General features: G+C 39.5%; 1 protein-coding gene across 1 annotated transcript in view; it reads right to left on the minus strand.

Moving 5' to 3' along the window:
- Positions 1 to 1698: 1698 nt before the first annotated feature.
- The window catches only part of ALKBH6 (alkB homolog 6), a 501071-nt gene continuing 484719 nt past the window's right edge, over positions 1699 to 18050 (minus strand). The window contains exon 7 of the mRNA XM_044090272.1: positions 1699 to 2968. Coding sequence (XP_043946207.1) covers positions 2696 to 2968 — 273 coding nt within the window. The 3' untranslated portion in view covers positions 1699 to 2695. The remainder of the gene's footprint in view (positions 2969 to 18050) is intronic.

Consider the following 18050-nt stretch of genomic DNA (forward strand, 5'->3'; position numbering starts at 1 on the left):
TTAAATAAGGATCATTAGTTTTAAGGATTCAGAACGCCACTGTCAGGAGTTAAACCAACAACATGGACATAACTGCTATCACTAAACACCCCCATCCCTAGAATTGCTTCTAAGCAATGAACTGACAGCCATACTGCAATTCCTTACATGACATCAAAGGTCAGAGGGAATTCCAAAGAGAATTACATGGAGGCAATAAATAAATAAGCAAATAAAATAAAAAGGAAAAATGATCAAAAACCATGAAATAATAAATGATTACGGCAAAACCATGCAACACAGAATTATAGGACAAAAAAGAAAAAAAACAGCTATGAAGGTAAGAGTAACAGCAACTCATTTTAAGAAGTGTACAAACTGCTGGCATTTAAGTATTCACCTTTTAAAATTATCAGGTAAAAATAATGGTCTTACTAGCTCTTCCATCTAGAACCTAGAGGAGTGCTCTCCATTTTACAGCTGATGCATACTCAGTTGTTTTCTTGCAGCTAATAATGAATTTTACCAAACTGAAAGGTTTTGTATGTAAGAAAGTTGATCTGCAGTTATGATTCTCTGACTTAGAATAAGAAATTCATCCTACAGTGTACCTGACATTCTTTTGCAATAAGCCAGCCCTCCATTTTACACCTATGAAAATAAGTACCCTGTACCACTACAAAATCTAACAGATCTACAGTTCTTACATACCTTAAGCATCTCAAAGGGAATGACTTCTGAAAATAAAAGCAAGTAAAGTACTATGTACCAGGTGACACAAAGTATGGTCCAATAACTGATATAGAGATGTTTTGTTTCCAGCTCCCAACAGCCAAAGGTTTCTCAAATAAAGGCTTACTTTTTAAAAAAAGAGTTTTTATTTCTTTACTGAAAATACAATTAAGGTTGAAACCATTCACATTCTCTAATTAGAGTACTGCCTCACAGGTTTATTCTGAACATTAATTTTTCTTCATTTCTGTGATGTTGTAGTTAATATTCCACTGTTTTTCTGCCCAACAATCGTATTTTTAATCAATCAATCAATCAACAAAGGGCTTAGAAAATCAGTAAGAAGAAGGTACTGATCACAGCACAGGAAATAACTCAGTTTTAAATTATATACACTAAAGTCTAACTCAATAAACATTTAGAAATATCTTAATTCTAGGATATTTTTGCAAGGGTCTCTGGGAGAGCCAAAAAGATGGAGTTTCTAGTATCTCACTTTGTAGAACATGCTACAGATGTCAATATTCTTAAAAGAAGCTATGGTATAACATGTATGAACAGTGACATGGGAGATTAAACTTCAGACCAGGGAAAACATTCATTTGTTTACTGTTCAATACCTGCTTTTTCTTATTCAAGTTCATGAGAGAGATGGGTCGTATCTTCATAATCAGTGAGTGTAAGATACTTGAGATCAATCCAAGAAAGGATACCAGTCCAGTGCAGGGGGCATACACACAGTAAACAGACATAGATGCAATTTAGAGGATGACCAATTTACCCACTGAAATTTACGGGAGCAAATCAGAGCACAAGGCAAAATCCACATGGACTTAGGAAGAACATTTAGATTCACAAAGAAGACTTCCCGGGCAGGAACCAAACCAACGAACAAATAGCTGTAAGGCAGCAACATTAACTGCAGTACTACCATCCTCCTTATGTGTAGTAATAATAATAATAATAATACAAAAGCACATACAAAAATGACATTATATTACATTTTATTGAAGTACTTTTGTATAAAATCACGTATATATAATTTCTGTAAACAACACTGTACAATGTTGCAAATCAGACATTGGACATTGCATTGTCACCCTAAACAGATGGAACTGCCCAGCAATATTCAATACAAAAATACATCAAACGAAGAAGAGTTCACTTTTACTTTCACACAGAAATCATCTGATGTCTTCTTTGAAATGCCATTGTTAATTGTGAAAGCAATAACATGTACTCTAAAAAACAAAAGAATATGAGTACTGTCATTTTAAATTATGTTCGCACATCCACATATTACGGCAGATTTGAACAAGTTTCACATATGGTCATATATAAAAATTAAAATATTTAGAAAATATACAGATGCTTACAAAGATGTCAATATTAAGATTTAATTTCCCTCTTACTAGTTTTTAAATTGCTCCCACATCATTTATACAATATTAATGTCTTAGTATGTTAGAGCATATCATTTTCTTATGTACTATACTTTGTTTCAAGGTCATGTAACTGAAAGAAGAAAGAAAAAATGAATTTCATTTTTTAAAATGTTCTCTTTATCTGAGTCTGTATGACATCTTAGGTAGTATGTAGAATCCTCATATTGAGAGATACAAGTGAAAACAATTTCCTACCTTTTTTCACTGTTTTGAACAGTGATTTGCTAATTGATATTAAGTTATGATGTTTTCCATCTTGACTAAGAGATGTATGATAGTTCACTATAGCCCCTCCAGATCTGCTGGCAAAAAATGTCCAGAATGTGCTTTTATTTCCACACAAACTACATTTGCAAAAAAATGAGACTGCCTGCATTCTGAAATTCCGCATTGCCAGTCCCTTAAACTGCTAGGAATTTGCTAACTAGCTCCTGCTATTAAAATGAATGCAGTATAGTATATATCTTGTTGTACTCTGTCTCGCACCAAAATCCCTACCAGGCATCACACAAGAACATCACATCTTACATTATCTCATATCATTTCCTCCTTCCTAAGATCAATGTTGTTTTTAAGACCTTTGGGACATGTCGAATAGTAAGAGATACTCGTCTGCTCCTCTGAAGGACATCTCCTATGCTGGCATTAGTTGCCTTAATGTTTGCAATGTTTTCATTAACAATGTCCTCATACACTGGTTTTATCCCATGAAGATATGTGATGTACATTTCATCTCGTAGAATCAGAAGGCTACGTGGCTCTACCAGAAGGGACAGAAAGTAGCGATTCTCCTCTGTCTGAGGTATGCTGGCCTGTAAAGGATAATAATAATCTCAGACACTGAAGATTTAAGTAAATATACTAGTGATTAGGTCTATAAATGCAATGTGTTACTTTGTGACAGCAGCATCCTAGAAGCAATGAAAGTACTTGCAGCTGTTTTCTGAAGACATTAACATATCAATACATTGAAGAGGATACATAAAAGATTTGTAATTTCCTTGTGGCCACCACTGTTAAGGGACTCTAAAATATGCAAAATCTGTATAGCCGTATGAGATACTTACCATAACAGTGGATATTCCATCTTATTCTTGACTCTCAAAAATTCAGCACGTACAGATACAGTGACCAGAAGTGGACAATGTACAAGCTTCAGATTATTTCAGCAGTGAAAACAAGCCTCCATAAATCAGAGGTTGTCCCGATCACCTGCCTATGCAAAGTCTGACAACCATACAGGCAAAAACTGTAAGTTTGGATCCCTGGGAAACACACCCATTTGGCACCTCCAGTGTCTATGAGCAATAGCAATCTTACCCAATGACAGCTTTTAAAATGTCATACTGTTTGTTAAAGGCAGCAACCTACAGTATTAATTCACTGCTACTATAACCCGTCAGTACAGTGACAACTGTAATGACAGCTTACAAACTATTAAATTGTTTGCTGCCCCCTACAAGTTGGCACTTAAGGCAGTTGCCCCTTTTGTCCGACCCTTCATACAACTGTAATACAGGCTGAATGGAGGGGCTAGCAACCAAATTTCCTATAATAAAGTTAAAATTTTCTTTCCACCCATATCATAAATAGCATTAGTACTCACCTCATGGACGAATTTGCAAAGAACCAATTGTCAGTCTTTACCATCATCCAAACAGGGCAGGACACTAAGTAACTGACTCTCTCAGAATGCATTACATACATGCATAACATCCAAGCTATGGCATTGAGCACCTGCACTTCTCCATCCCCTTCCATTCACTGTCCTCAAGAATAACATTTGATTGGTTGTATGTGTTGTGCAAATATGGCACAGCCTATCAAACATAAGAACACAACATGTAAAACACGTAATACAACTTAAGATCATGTGGTGGTGGTGGTGGTGGTGGGGGGGGGGTCAGGTAGAAACTTGTGGAGAAAATGGGTTCAGTCATTTACCATTATTACGAATACCTCATACAACTAGACTATACCATTTCCATCCAGTCCTGTCACTCCAGAAGTTATATTTGGGTGAAATAGCAAGCAGTGTATCTACAGAGACACAGAACATGTCCAAGGTATGCTGCTGCATAACCACCCCCTCACCTTTGACTAACAGGGATTACATACAAGAACACGGACAGCAGACACCATACAAACCAGTAAAAGTGACTGAAAGACCTACTTTTATGAACAGACTGTGAGCAGTTCCCTTAACCGCATTCAAAAGTCCAACAAAAGCAAAACAAAAAAAAAATGAAGCAACTGCCTCCATACAAGAACATGGAGAGCGGAACCCTGTACAAACCATTTAAAGCTACTGAAAGTCCTACTTTTGTCAACAGACTGTGAGTAGTGTAGGTCTATTATAATCTTCTCTCTGTAATACTCATACTGATTCTTCTGCTTTGCACACTACTGGACCCCCCCTTTTCCTCCTGTTTAATGTAACAAATATATACAGTTTCCCAAAGCTTTGCATTTATTTTATACTCTACTTACCTGATGCTCTACTAAATTTGCTTTTGAGTTCACATTGATAAACAGACACATTTAGGTACTGACCTGGGCAAGCTGGTTGATAGTTTTTCTCTTCTCACAGCTTTCTCCAAGTCCTGGTTCATAGCCTCCCCCTTCTCTTGTTCTCCTAACATAATTCTATTGTAAGTTTCCTAGCCCTGTCAAACATGTTTTCTCACAGCTTTCTCCAAGCCCTGGCTCTTAGTCCCCCCTCTCTCTGTCTCCTAACATAAACTTATTGTAAGCTTCCCAGCCCTGTCAAGCCTGTCTATTCCCTGCCTCTTTCTCTACAGAGTTTATTTATTCCTCCTCTGAGCTGTGGCACCATCTTTAAATACTAAAAACCTCTGCCTGACTACACTCTGTTTCTCTCTGTCCCACAGGCATCCCTTAGTAGTGTGCACAACTGCACGTACCATTTGTGATGTAGAAGATTCAATGGCATCTGTTTTTGTTTAAATTATGACATTCTCTCTAACTCAGACTTTGTACGCTAACAACCCTTTGAGCTTTGCAATATTCCAGTTTTTTCAACACATGTATACTCATGCATTTTAAATAGTTTCTGCCACTTACAACTGTCCTTCCTACCTTTACTTGTTGACTTGTGGAGATATTTTTTTTGTCTTCATGTGAAGGTGGGTGCCACCCACTCCATTCGTCCTCCGCTTCGCTATGGGCTCACTCTGCTCCCCTACCCCCATTCCCACCCACCCTCTCCTTCACTGCATTTATACTTCCTGTAACTCAATCCTCTCTCCACCTTGATCAGTGCCATACCTCACATCATTAACACCCCCTTCCCCTCTCCTGCCACATCCACTCCTGCAACACAACAATTTCCATCACCTCTTTTAGCATATACAACCAACTCTAATCCCTAAAATCAACATGAGTCACTTACCAAAGCTTTTATTTATCTCACTTGTCCTTACTACTTTACTACTCTTATTATCCTTCTCCACCACCATACACTCCAGATTAAATACATTTCCTCCAACATCTACAACACTAGCTACACATTTAGAACGTAATTTAAATAGTTACTCCAACATGTCACCATCCCCATTAGTAAGCAATACCTTATATCTAGCCAAACCACAACTTTCCCCCACAAACACTAAACTGAAATAAACACAACACTATCCACATATACCTTTACTATAAACACTCTAACCACAGACACTACTACATTTTCTCCTAGCTTTAACTCAGTGTGGAGATGTCCACCCCAGTCCTGGTCCAAATAACTTGCCAAAAATACTCATTCTTCTAAAACCCATGATTTATATTTTGTAACAATTAATGCACAAAGCCTCTGCAACAAAATTACTGAATTCCAGTCCTGGCTTTGTCACCATTCACCAGACATAGTAGGAATAACTGAAATCTGGCTTAAAACGTATATCCGACACCGAAATCCTTCCACCATGTTACAACATTCTTTGTAATGACAGACATCATAAAAAAGGTGGAGGTGTAGCCTTAATTTATTGAGACTTCTTAACAATAAATATTCATCTGAAACCTGTCCCCACTTTCAATAGTATAGAAATTCTAATAACATCCCTTCATATAAACCCTAATAAACAACTCTGTATTGCTGCTATCTACATTCCCCAGGTCAAAGCATCCCCCATTTGGAAGACTTCCTATGTTGGATTAACCAAAATATCTCCCAAGAAACTATTATTCTAAGAGACACTAACATTAATTGACAAAACCTAACCTCCAAAGCTCCTGCTACCAGCATTAACTTCCATAGTTTCACACAAGTTATCATAGAGCCTACACATGCTTTAAATACCCGAGCAGGATCTACATTAGATTTGATTCTAATATCTCACCACCACTACTACTCCAATACTGGCACCCTCCCAAACACTTTAAGTGACCACCTACCTGCTTACATTCATAGAACCCAAATACAAATCCCAAAACCTTACACATACAAATCTACCAGGAGCCTTGCCCACTTTGATCAGAACATATTTATCAATACCCTATAAGCTCAAAATTGGACCCCAATAAAAACACTGCCTCTGGATGACGCTGTAGATTTTTTCAATAACGTCTTTCTTAGCACATTAAGTAGCTTAGCACCTCTTCGTACAACATGAATAAAACCTAACCTTGCTCCCTGGCTAGGAAAACAAACTAAACAAACCCCCCTGTCTAGAGACAAAGTCTGGAAATTTTGAATAAAAGTAGAACTCAAGCAAATGAACAAAATTATAAACAACTAAGAAATACTGCAAAAAAAATTATCATAACCGATAAGAAAACCTATTTCTCCTCACAGCTATCCTCCCAAAGTAATAATGCAAAAAATACTGGAAATCTGTATCCTCCCTGCTTAATCCTGGTAACATTCAAAATCCATCACCCTCTCCCGACAAAGACCCTCACCAGATATCAAAAATATTTTTAACACCACATTTCATTGACACTAACTAAAAACTAGTCAAGGATTCATCTACAAAAAGTAACCCTAACTCCCAAAATACCACACAAATATACCCTGTATCTACCTCTATACACACTACAGTTTCCTCTAACAATAACCCACCAAATCCTCCTTTCTCACTACAACCAGTACCTACATCCCTAATTCTAAAATTGCTAACCAAACTAAAGGCCTGCTCACTCTCTTCTGATAACTTACCAACTGAATACTTACAACTTGCTGCCAAAGCTACAGCTTACCCTGTAAGTATTCTTATTAATCGTTCAATCTCTGAATCTTATGCCCTTCAACTGTGGAAAAAGTCTATTATAACTCCAATACACAAAGGTGGTAATGCACACGATCTCTCAAATTACCGACCAATCTCCATTCTCTCCCCGCTATCAAAAATCCTAGAAAAATGCATACAATCCCAACTACTAAATCACCTCCTTAACAACAACCTCCTAGCTCCACTCAACATGGATTCCACCCTGGACATATCACAACCACAGCTTTACTCTCCTTTACTGATACTGTGAATAAAGCACTTGATGCTGGCCTATCAACTTCGGTATTCCTGTTACACCTATCAAAGGCTTTCAACACAGTATCACACCATAAGTTATTACAATATTTAGAAAAACGTGTATGCTCTCTAAGTGTATTAACCTGGTTTTCCTCCTACCTAAATGACAGACAACAATCAGTTAGATGGCAAAACCAACAATCAGAATATCTGGCAAATAACACAGGAGTTCCACAAGGGTCCATTTTAGGACCACTACTCTTTAATATATTCATTAATGGTCTTAATAAAGCCTCCCAACAAAGCACACTAATTCAACATGCAGATGCTTCAACTACCATCTCATCCTCCAACAATTTCGCTAACCTCCAGAAGATCACCCAAGATGCATTCACATCCATAGAAACCTGGCTAAATGATGCTCAATTAATGCTGAACACCTCAAAAACTAAAGTGCTACTATTTTCATCAAAACCTCCAGCTGCAGAATTCAAGATTTTTTCACTTAATAATACAGAAATAGAACAGGTGCTATCTGCAAAACTTTTAGGAATCACTATTGATAAACTCTCTTTTGAACAACACATTCTGAATACAGTAAAGAAAATGCATTTCACACTTGGCAAACTATGCCGACATAAACTCTACCTAGATAAACAAACTAAGATAAAAATAGCAAAACTTTGCTTATCCCATCCCTCCTGTATGGAAGCCCCATTTTCACCAACATCCATACATCCCTCAGTAATAAGTTGCAATCTTGCTACTACAAGACAGCCAAATTTGCCTCTAACATGCCCAACCACTCACTACTGCAAAGCTATCTCAAACCTGTCCTGGCTTGAATTTCACCACTATCTCTATTATACTCAGTTAACACTTGCTCATAAGCTAATTTTCAAACCTAATAGCTGTCCTGCACTCCAGTCTATCTTACACGAATACACTCCAACTAGAACCCTCCAGTCTTCAGAAAGGAAAATTTTAAACATAGCTAAACCCAACAAAAGAGCAGGACAATGCCTATATTCCTACAACATTGCCAAACTATGGAATAGCCTCGCCTCATACATTACTCGACCTGACTCCCTAATAGCCTTTAAAGCTGAACTAAAAACCCACTATTTAAATAATCCCAGCTGTACCTGTGAAATACAGTGTAAGCCCCCTTAACTTCACACACTTAGCTACTCAGATCCCACTCGTTAACCCTCTGTTATATTATTCTCTTCCTCCTCTATATGACTGTTTCTCCAACCTATGATATGTGCAATTTACTAATGATTATGATTACTTTCTTGTGACTGAAAGTATGTTATTATGTATCCATACAGTCTGATAATTATGTATTAACTGTATACCATTACTCCTCACCCTATGCTAATGTATGTACATCTCTTTCACTTTATATTTGTTTTGTACAATATTTGATTACCTGTGGAGCTTTTCTCCCCAGTCCTCCACTGAAACTGGGTTTCTGACCCAGTGGACCTTCCTGGTCAACAAATGTCAATAAATAAATAAATAAATTCCAGCCAATACTTTCGTCAAGCACATGAATGGATCAGGCTATCATACATACCTTCCCTACTGAAAGGCCACTAAAAAAGTCCACCAAAGCATCTAGCCCCACCACCAAAGGAATACGCTAGAAGTCAGCTCAGCAGGAGAATACTAAAATCATTTTAAGAGAATACATGGTCTTTTTAATTCCCCAAGCACCCAGTTTGGTAGGGAAAGGAAACAAAAAGCTGATCTGAATTTGACTTACCATACCAGGACAGAAGAGATTAGTAAGCTCCAAATCCCCCTGGAATCCATCTGGTAGTAAAAAAATCTCCTTCACATTTTGTGGGTGGATATAAAAGGTTGGCAAACTGTACTTTTGATGTAAAGAAATATCTGACACCATATTAAGCATAAAGGGTAGATTAGCTGACTAAGCCAAGGTCTTATGAAACTGAAAATTAAAGCACACCATTCAAAAACCTTTCTTGTAGAGGTAACTGCCAATAAAATAATCTTCCAAGGAAAGAACTTCAAAAGAATTGGAGAAACGTGGTTCAAAGGATGGTTTTATCAGTTTCACAGAACAAAAATTAAGTCCAGTATGGACTGACTACCTTTGTTGGTGGCTTAAGATATAACATCTACCTCACAAAAGGTTTCACATCTAAAGGAGACTCTTGCTGCAAACAAGCTGACAAACCAAAACAGCACACTTTAACTGAAGAATATGACAGAGTAATGATAGGTTCATAGGTTCATACTAGGCTATCTGCCCTAGGGCATTTATAAGCCTAGCCAGAGTGTGTTTGGCTTTCGCCACCCATTTTAAATTAATTTTGCTATGCCCTTTTTCGAGGTTATAGGTTCATAGGTTCATACTAGGCTATCTGCTCTAGGGCATTTATATAGCCATCTCTGATATAACTCTTCCCTATTAAGCACTATAATTTTAGCAATCATGCCACCAGCTGCAATCTTAAAAAAAGTGGTGTAGAACCCTACCCTGATGTTGTCGAATAGGCATGCCTACCTCCCTCAGACTTACTTATACCCATGGTCAGGGGTCAGTGAGGAGATTAAGGCTCCTAATGCAATGTTAAATAGCTACTAAAGAGTGCTTCCTCTATGTCCCTCAGGTTCACCTTTTAATGTCCAAGGATGGCCTTGCAATGAGGACATGCTGGTGTACTGTTCTACTCCTGCGCTGACTCAATCAATGATATCTGCCCATTTCCCTTTAAGACAACACCCCCCCCCCATGCATCTCCAGCCTGCACCATGGATTAGCTTCAAGATACTGCCACGTGCACACCCTCAACCCCAGGACATGCATGCCCATTCTTCCTCGTTAGTACCTCAGACATTCAAGCTGCTAATCAAACTTGAGTCTATTGGACAGTAGTAAGAGCTATATCTTTTGGCACCGATATGTTAGCATTATTTTCTGCCTCCGACAGAGATCTTTGGATTGTGGGGTGAATGATAGGTAGAAGACTTACACAAGATTCCCCACAGTCAAAGGCCATAAGACAGCATTCTCTGCCTTCATCAAATATTTTTAGAAGCTGAAAACTACTCTCTGCCACAGAAAGTTTCCTCTGTGTAATCAGCCAGCAGCAGGGTAACCCCCTTAAATGACTAGTTATTCATGATTTAAGTGTGAAGTAACTTGTTTATTTATATTTGTTTCCAGGGTTACAACTTGTCTGCTAATATATTAGGACCTCCAGCAAGATGACCTGCCACCAAATGAACTCAAGGGACAAAGCCATTTCCTAGTGCTGCATGAAAAAGCAAGGGGAGATTTTATTTGGCCATGAAGTAGCATCCAGCGAAATGACAAGAGTGCTTTAGCTAGGCACTCGGTCACCTGTGTGGGGTTTGATAAATGTATGTTCTTTGCTGTAGAACAAGTTGATTTGGCAGTATATTGTGGGGACTGGAAGAATCAGTTGTTGCATAAAGAAATGCTTTGGCAGTTGAGATTTAATGCTATTGTGCCACCAGGCTTAAACAAAACAGTTTCTATTGCCAGTGAGCTAAAAGAAAGATAAATAAAAATAAAGATTGTCTAAATGCAAGTTGGCAAAAGACAACTCTGGACTCTGGCTAACAAAGTTCGCAGATGACTGCAAACTGGGAGCCATTATTGAATCCCCAAATGATGTGGATATTCTACAAAAGGGCCTTACAGAAACAGATGCTTGGTACCAGAGCCATGGCCTCAAGCTCAATGCCAAGAAATGTATCATTATCCCCTTTGGGAAAAAACATGTACCCGTGAAGTACCACATAGGTGGCAGTACACTAAACACTGAAAGTGTGATAAGAGACTTAGGGACACAGGTAGACAGTGGTCACACCTTCGATAACCACATTGCCACAACAGTCAAGAAATCCTGCTATGTGGCACACCTCATCACTAAGGGCTTTTCATCCAGAAAAAAGGAGGTCATTGTCCCACTGTACTCATCCCTCATTAGACCCATTATAGAATACAACGCCCCGTTTGGTATGTACCTCTCAAGACATCTGCAACAACTGGAAAGGCCACAGAAATACCTCACTAAAAGAATCACAGGCCTAAAGCAGATGCCTTATGCTGACCATCTAAAAAACTCCACCTATACTCTGACGCATATTGTCTACTCAGAGGCAATCTCTGCTTAACTTACAAAGTCATGTCGAACCCAGAGCTGTTGGATATGCTACACTTAAAGAAATCCCAATCCCTCAAAGACACACGCTCCAGGGATCTAAACCTTGCCATCACAATGAACAAAACATGCTGGAGGGATAGGTCCCTGACCCAGAGACTCCCCAGACTCTGGAATAGACTGCCCATACATGTCAAGCCGAGTGCCTTTTAACCTTGATGATTGGATGGGAGATAGACAATTCACCCCGGGGATCATGTCAGTCACCCTGCTAGACAGGAGTCCAGGGAAGTAAATACTGTGGGAAGAAATAGCCAGGGAATTGTTATGGCTAGGCTTGTATAGGCCCTAGGGCCGATAGCCTAGTACCAACCTATGAACAAGTTGATGCAACGTACATAAGAACATGTAATTCTTTGTTGCTTTTGTAGTATGGCTTCTGCGAGCACAGCATGTATATATGTACATTATTTTTACATATTTTATTCGTGATGTTTTATTTTGTAACCGTTTACTACACATACCTATTCAAGGTGAATGCTAGCTGAGTATGTAGCTTTAAGTGCAGGACTTGGCTTCATGACTTGTTTTCAATTAAGGGTGGGGTTTTGGTAATAAAAACGTAGCTGCTCTAAGTGCAATGGTTCTGATTATGTCTTTTACTTGTAAGACAAAAGTGCTAAACCTGTTAGATTTTTTACAAAAGCAGTTTGTTTTTAAACTTTTTTAAGCTGTAAGACAATAAATGAATTGTGGATACAAATTCTGGTCCCTTGGAGCACCTGGTTTATTTTATTTATATATTCTAATATTTTACAGAGGTGGAAGTTATTTAAGAGAAAGTCAATGTGCAGCTTAGTGGATTGTACAGGCAGTAGTTATGTATAAAAATTGTCATTTTAGTGAGAGGTTGAGTGTATCTTGTTTAAGGGGAGTATTTAGAGTGTACTGTATGGTGAACACAAAGTCTCAACCTTAAAATGAGCATGTGCAGGACCAGGAGTGGATTTGGTTTCCCAAAGGGTATTATGCTCTTCTTTGCATTTAGTTTGAGGCCATGGCTCTGACACCATTCATTAGTCTGTTTCAGACCAATCTTGCAGGATATCAACATCATTTGGGGAGTCACTGATTGCCCCCAACTTGCAGTTGTAAGTAATCCTGGTCGGTCAAAGGCCATCTGCATTTGCCTTAACATCTGAGAAGTATATCCCAAAGATAAGGGGGCCCAGCACTGAGCCCTGTAGTACTCCACTGATGACTAGCCTCTTGCTAGATGTGGATTTCCCCACTCTAAGAACATATGCCCTGTCCATGAACCATTTGGCTATGTATCTGGTGACATTAGAGGTTTATGCCCAATTGTGTCAGTTTATCTAGAATACCCAAGTAGGTTATTGTGTCAAATGCACTGACCAGGTGAAGGTAGGCAGTATGAAGAGTCTTACCCTCATCCACGACTTTGGTGACCTTCTCAAAAAAAGTCCATCAGATTGAGCAGGCAGGATCTCCCTTTGAAGAAGCCAAACTAGGTTGGGTCTAGAGACTGGAGATTTCCTATGTTGTTGTTAATCAGGCCCATGATTATCCTTTCCATGGCTCTACATATGAGGCTAGTCAGACTTATGGGTCAATAGTTTCCTGCATCTGTTGGTGGTCCCTCCTTGTGCATAGAGATGACAGTTGCTGTCCTCCACTCTTCTAGGAAAATGCCTATCTGGAGACTGTGGTTAAACAGAAATCTGAGTGGGTCTGCTAGGTCAAGTTTCAAGCTATTTAATCTGCACCCTGGGATTCCATCAGGGCCAATTCATGCCATGCTTCTAGCTTTAGAGAGTGCAGAGACGACCTGGTTTAGTTCAGTCAGGTACTACCATTTCTATGCAGTTGTTTAAAAGGGTGTACAGAGCATTCAGGTATACTTCTACATAGGCCTACATGTTTTTGGAGTTAGGGGGAGCTTTAACATTACCTATGCTATCACTTAACAGAAGATAATTTCCCTTTGAAAAATTCTTTAGGGTTATAGTGTTTGATGGGGGTTCCACAGTTATATTTATTTTAAAGGAGAGGCATTTATGATCTGATCTTAACACTAAGGGCATTACGGTGGTGGGGGGGGGGGGGTGCAACACTCTTCCATCTTTATTACTACTATGTCAAGAATATTTTAGCCCCTAGTGGTACTGCAGACCAGCTGTTCCTGAGCATTTGGACTGACAAACTACAGAAATCTCTGAGCCTGCATGTGGTGGTCTGAATGTGTGATAAGTATTGTAACCTTGCACTGCTGGGATGCTTTCCACAGCCTTGAACTATGTCTCTGTAACTGCACAGACATCAGCATTCTACTGGGTGAGGAGAGCTTCCAGGAAATGCAGTTTCTTGTTAAGACTCCAGGCATTAAGCAGTAGCACCTCCAGCTTGGTGTTCGAAGAATTTGTTATGCTGGTAGGTCTGTTGGTTTGACAATGCCTAAAAAAAGGCACTATGGGTGGAGGCTAATGCCTTCGCCAGTATTCAAAAGCCTAGTAGCGACTGGTGCAGACCATCTCTGGCAAAGCAGCACAGTCTGTCAATCATGTCATCGAAGGCTTAATAATACTGGATCCCTTTGGAATGACACCAGTAGCTAAGTCAATTAACTCATATCTGAGTGACAGCTCCAGATGCATCTGCAGTTAACTCCTACTGACGTCTCAAGGTGTCATATATTGCTTGTTCATGTATTGCTACTTAATGCCTTGTAATAATCCTGTAACATTAACGTTTAATGCTAATTTATAATGAAAATTGTACAATATGTTGGAGCTTTTCGCCCCGAGCCTCCGCTGAAAAAGGGCTCTTCAGCTCAGTTGGACAATCCAGGTTAACAAATGTAAAATAAATAAAATAAACTTAAAATAATTCCAAAACCATGCTATGTACACGGTTTTAAAAGATTTATTCTTAAAGCTTACTGAATCGCAAACTCAACTGCATTAATATTTGACTACTGTCTAATGCAGGTAGAGAGATATTAACTGTTATTTTTATGATATTAATTTATATTGATATAATTTTCACATTTTTCTAAATATCTCAACAACCAAGTAACACATACTAGACTCCTTAGCCTCATATGAAAGATTGCAGATAGATGAATAAAATGCTGCTGACAGTATATGTGTAACTTGAGTGGTTGCTGAGATATTGTAAGTTGTTTACAAAATATTACAAATGTAATAGTTACTGTGTTTACTGTGACTTATAAAATTCCATATAGCACCTAGAATGTAAAGAATGCTACCACTACAAAAATAGTTTGTGATGAAGGGTTTGCCATTTATACTTCTTTCATAACCACTATAGTTCCAGAGAGATGAACATGTGTTTGAAATGTGAGGACATAATTTGATTCTATCAAAAGGCTTAGGCCCCACCCATTGGAAGTTACTGTGCAAATTTCCTGAGCACTATTGTAAAGAATGAGTTAATGAAGTCAGTCATTTTCTGTTTGCATTGTGGTATCATTCCTGATGAGAGTAGAATGCTGCTCAATCCGAGGCTCGTACCTGCCTGTGACATGTATTCAGGAGGTCCATCATTTCTCTCTTTATATAGTCCAGGGAGATACATCTCAGGTCATTCACAGCTACACAGATAAATGGGATGGACTATGACTGAGTCGTACTGGTACTTCTGGTTGCCTGACCTGAATGCCTGGATGATCTGGAGAAATCTGGCCCCTGCCAGGCAAATGACTATAACCAGTCTCTTTATCCAACCTGATGAGGGGGGAGCCATCCATGTGTCTCACGATAAAGTCTCCTAAGACCAAGATGTCTGAATGAGTGACATTTCACCTTAGGGGCTGCTTGTGGAGACACTGTGATGTGTATTTTTATGTGTAGTGGTTGGTGTTTACTTGGTTTTGTTTGCATGTGGTCTAAAGTCCATGTCCAGTAGGCTGGCCAGACAGAGAGCAGAAAAGTGCTTATCCATGGTTTCAGGTTTTTTATTATGGATTTAACCAGGGAGAAGAGTGGGGAGATTTAACTGGAATGGGATGCATACAGACAAAGAATGGGTGCTATACTCTGTGAACTGCAGCTATCCAACAAGGCAATGCTGCTCAGCGTGTAACTCAGATGCTCCTAGAGCAGTAGGGGGACTCTGGAAGGTTGTAGAGATAGTTATTCTAAAGGAAGTTTAACCTGAAAGTATTTGCAACTATATAGGGCCTGCTAACCACTGCTGCTAGGAAAGGAGTGATGCTCAAACACTGGGCAAACACAACAATAGCAAGGCCAACAGACCAATTAGGAAAACACAAAATAAGCTTTCAGCCAGAAACCCCCACCTCATATAGGTTTGCTACAGCATACCTCTGCCACAAAAGTGCAGTCAGAAAACACTCAATGTGAAAATGCTGGTTTTAGAGTGTATGTGCAGGGAACCCACACAATATAAATACTACAGTCCTGTAAAACTGGCAGACAGAATGTAATTAAATACCACTGCAGCAGTGGAAACAGTTCAGCTTTTAAAACTCTACAGGATTCTTATGAAATAAAAGTCTTTTGACTTTTCCCGGTTAGGGGTCACCACAGCTGAACTCCCATCCGCTAATGATTGGCAGTGGATTTTTACACTGCCGAGTTGCCAGCCTGACGCCCAACCTTCAAAGAAGGCACGTCCATTCACGCATGCACCTACCTGCATGTCTTTGACGTCACTCGACCATGGGGAGGACATGCAGACTCCACACAGAAGGTGCTCCAGCTGAGACGCGAATGGGAGAACCTCTTGCTGTAAGGCAACAACGCTAACTGAATTACAGTAAAGTAACCAGCAGAAGTGTAAAATGATACTTATTTTTGTTACTGGATGGCATAGTGATGCAATGGTTTGCATTGTCACCTCACAGCAAGAGTTTCTCTGGTTCAATTGTCAGCTGGGTGCCTTCTGTGCAGAGTCTGCATGTCCTCCCTTCATTCGTGGGGGTTTCTTCCAGGTACTCTGGTTTGCTCCCACCTTTCAAAGACATGCGTCTGCAATGTTTCTCCTCAGGCATACATTGAAAATTGGCTCATTCCAAGCTGGACTTTCCCGGTTAACTTTTAGTTATGTACTCACCATAACTTCAGATGTTTGGGATCCGTCTCGTCTACATTCTGAACTGATGGGTTCGGAGCCGATCCCTCGGCTCTGACTCGGCACGCTTATGCTATAGAGCGAGGCCTCTAATTGGCTGAGCTATCTTTATCCCAGGATGCACCACCACTAATCCCCCAGATCTTGTTTGTCCGCATTCATGCACACATGCACAACTTAGTTATATAACATTGTTAGATGTTTCAAGATGAAACAACAGGATTCGGATCTTCTGATATCCTCTGATCTCCAAGGAAGGGGGAAGGAGGGTGGGTTATTAGGAATGTAGGCGAGATGGATCCCAAACATCTGAAGTTATGGTGAGTACATAACTAAAAGATGTTATGTGATCCTATCTCGCCTACATTCTGAACTGATGGGACAGCGTCCCAAGCACCTAAATCCCGGGTGGCTCATTGGAAAACACTCCTGAGCACTGTGGAACCAAATGAAGCTCGTCCTCTAGATGCCACATCTAATTTGTAGTGGGAAATGAAGGTGTGCGGGGAAGACCATGTAGCCGCAGCACAAATGTCACTAATAGCAAGCTTAGAATGAAATGCTACCGAAGTAGACATAGCCCTTGTAGAATGAGCCTTGACAGAGGTTGTAAGCTCTTTGTTAGAATAAACATATGCTTGGGTAATACAGTCCCTGATCCATTTGGCAATAGTGACCTTTGTGACAGCGTTGCCCAATCTGTTATCTGCAAAGGATACAAACAACTGATCTGTTTTCCTTGTTTGTTTGGTCCTGTCTAAATAAAAACGTAACTGTCTGTGGACATCTAGTGTGTGGAATATGAACTCCGCTTTGTTAGAGTATTTCGGGAAAAAAACTGGAAGCTCTAACGATTGTTGTAAGCAGAAAGTAGAACAAACTTTAGGAACAAAAGAAGGATTTGGTCTGAGGGATACTCTGTCTTTATGAAAAACTAAGTACGGGGGTTTCACTGACAAAGCTTGAAGCTCTGAAACTCTTCTGGCAGAAGTAATCGCCACCAGAAAGGCTGTCTTCCATGATAGAAACTTTAGATCACATGTAGCTGCTGGTTCAAAGGGGAAAGAAGTCAAAGCGTGTAATACTATATCGAGATCCCATGAAGGTGC

Source organism: Protopterus annectens, chromosome 1.part0 (genome assembly GCF_019279795.1).
Source record: "Protopterus annectens isolate FY-2018-M chromosome 1.part0, PAN1.0, whole genome shotgun sequence".
Taxonomy (NCBI): domain Eukaryota; kingdom Metazoa; phylum Chordata; order Ceratodontiformes; family Protopteridae; genus Protopterus; species Protopterus annectens.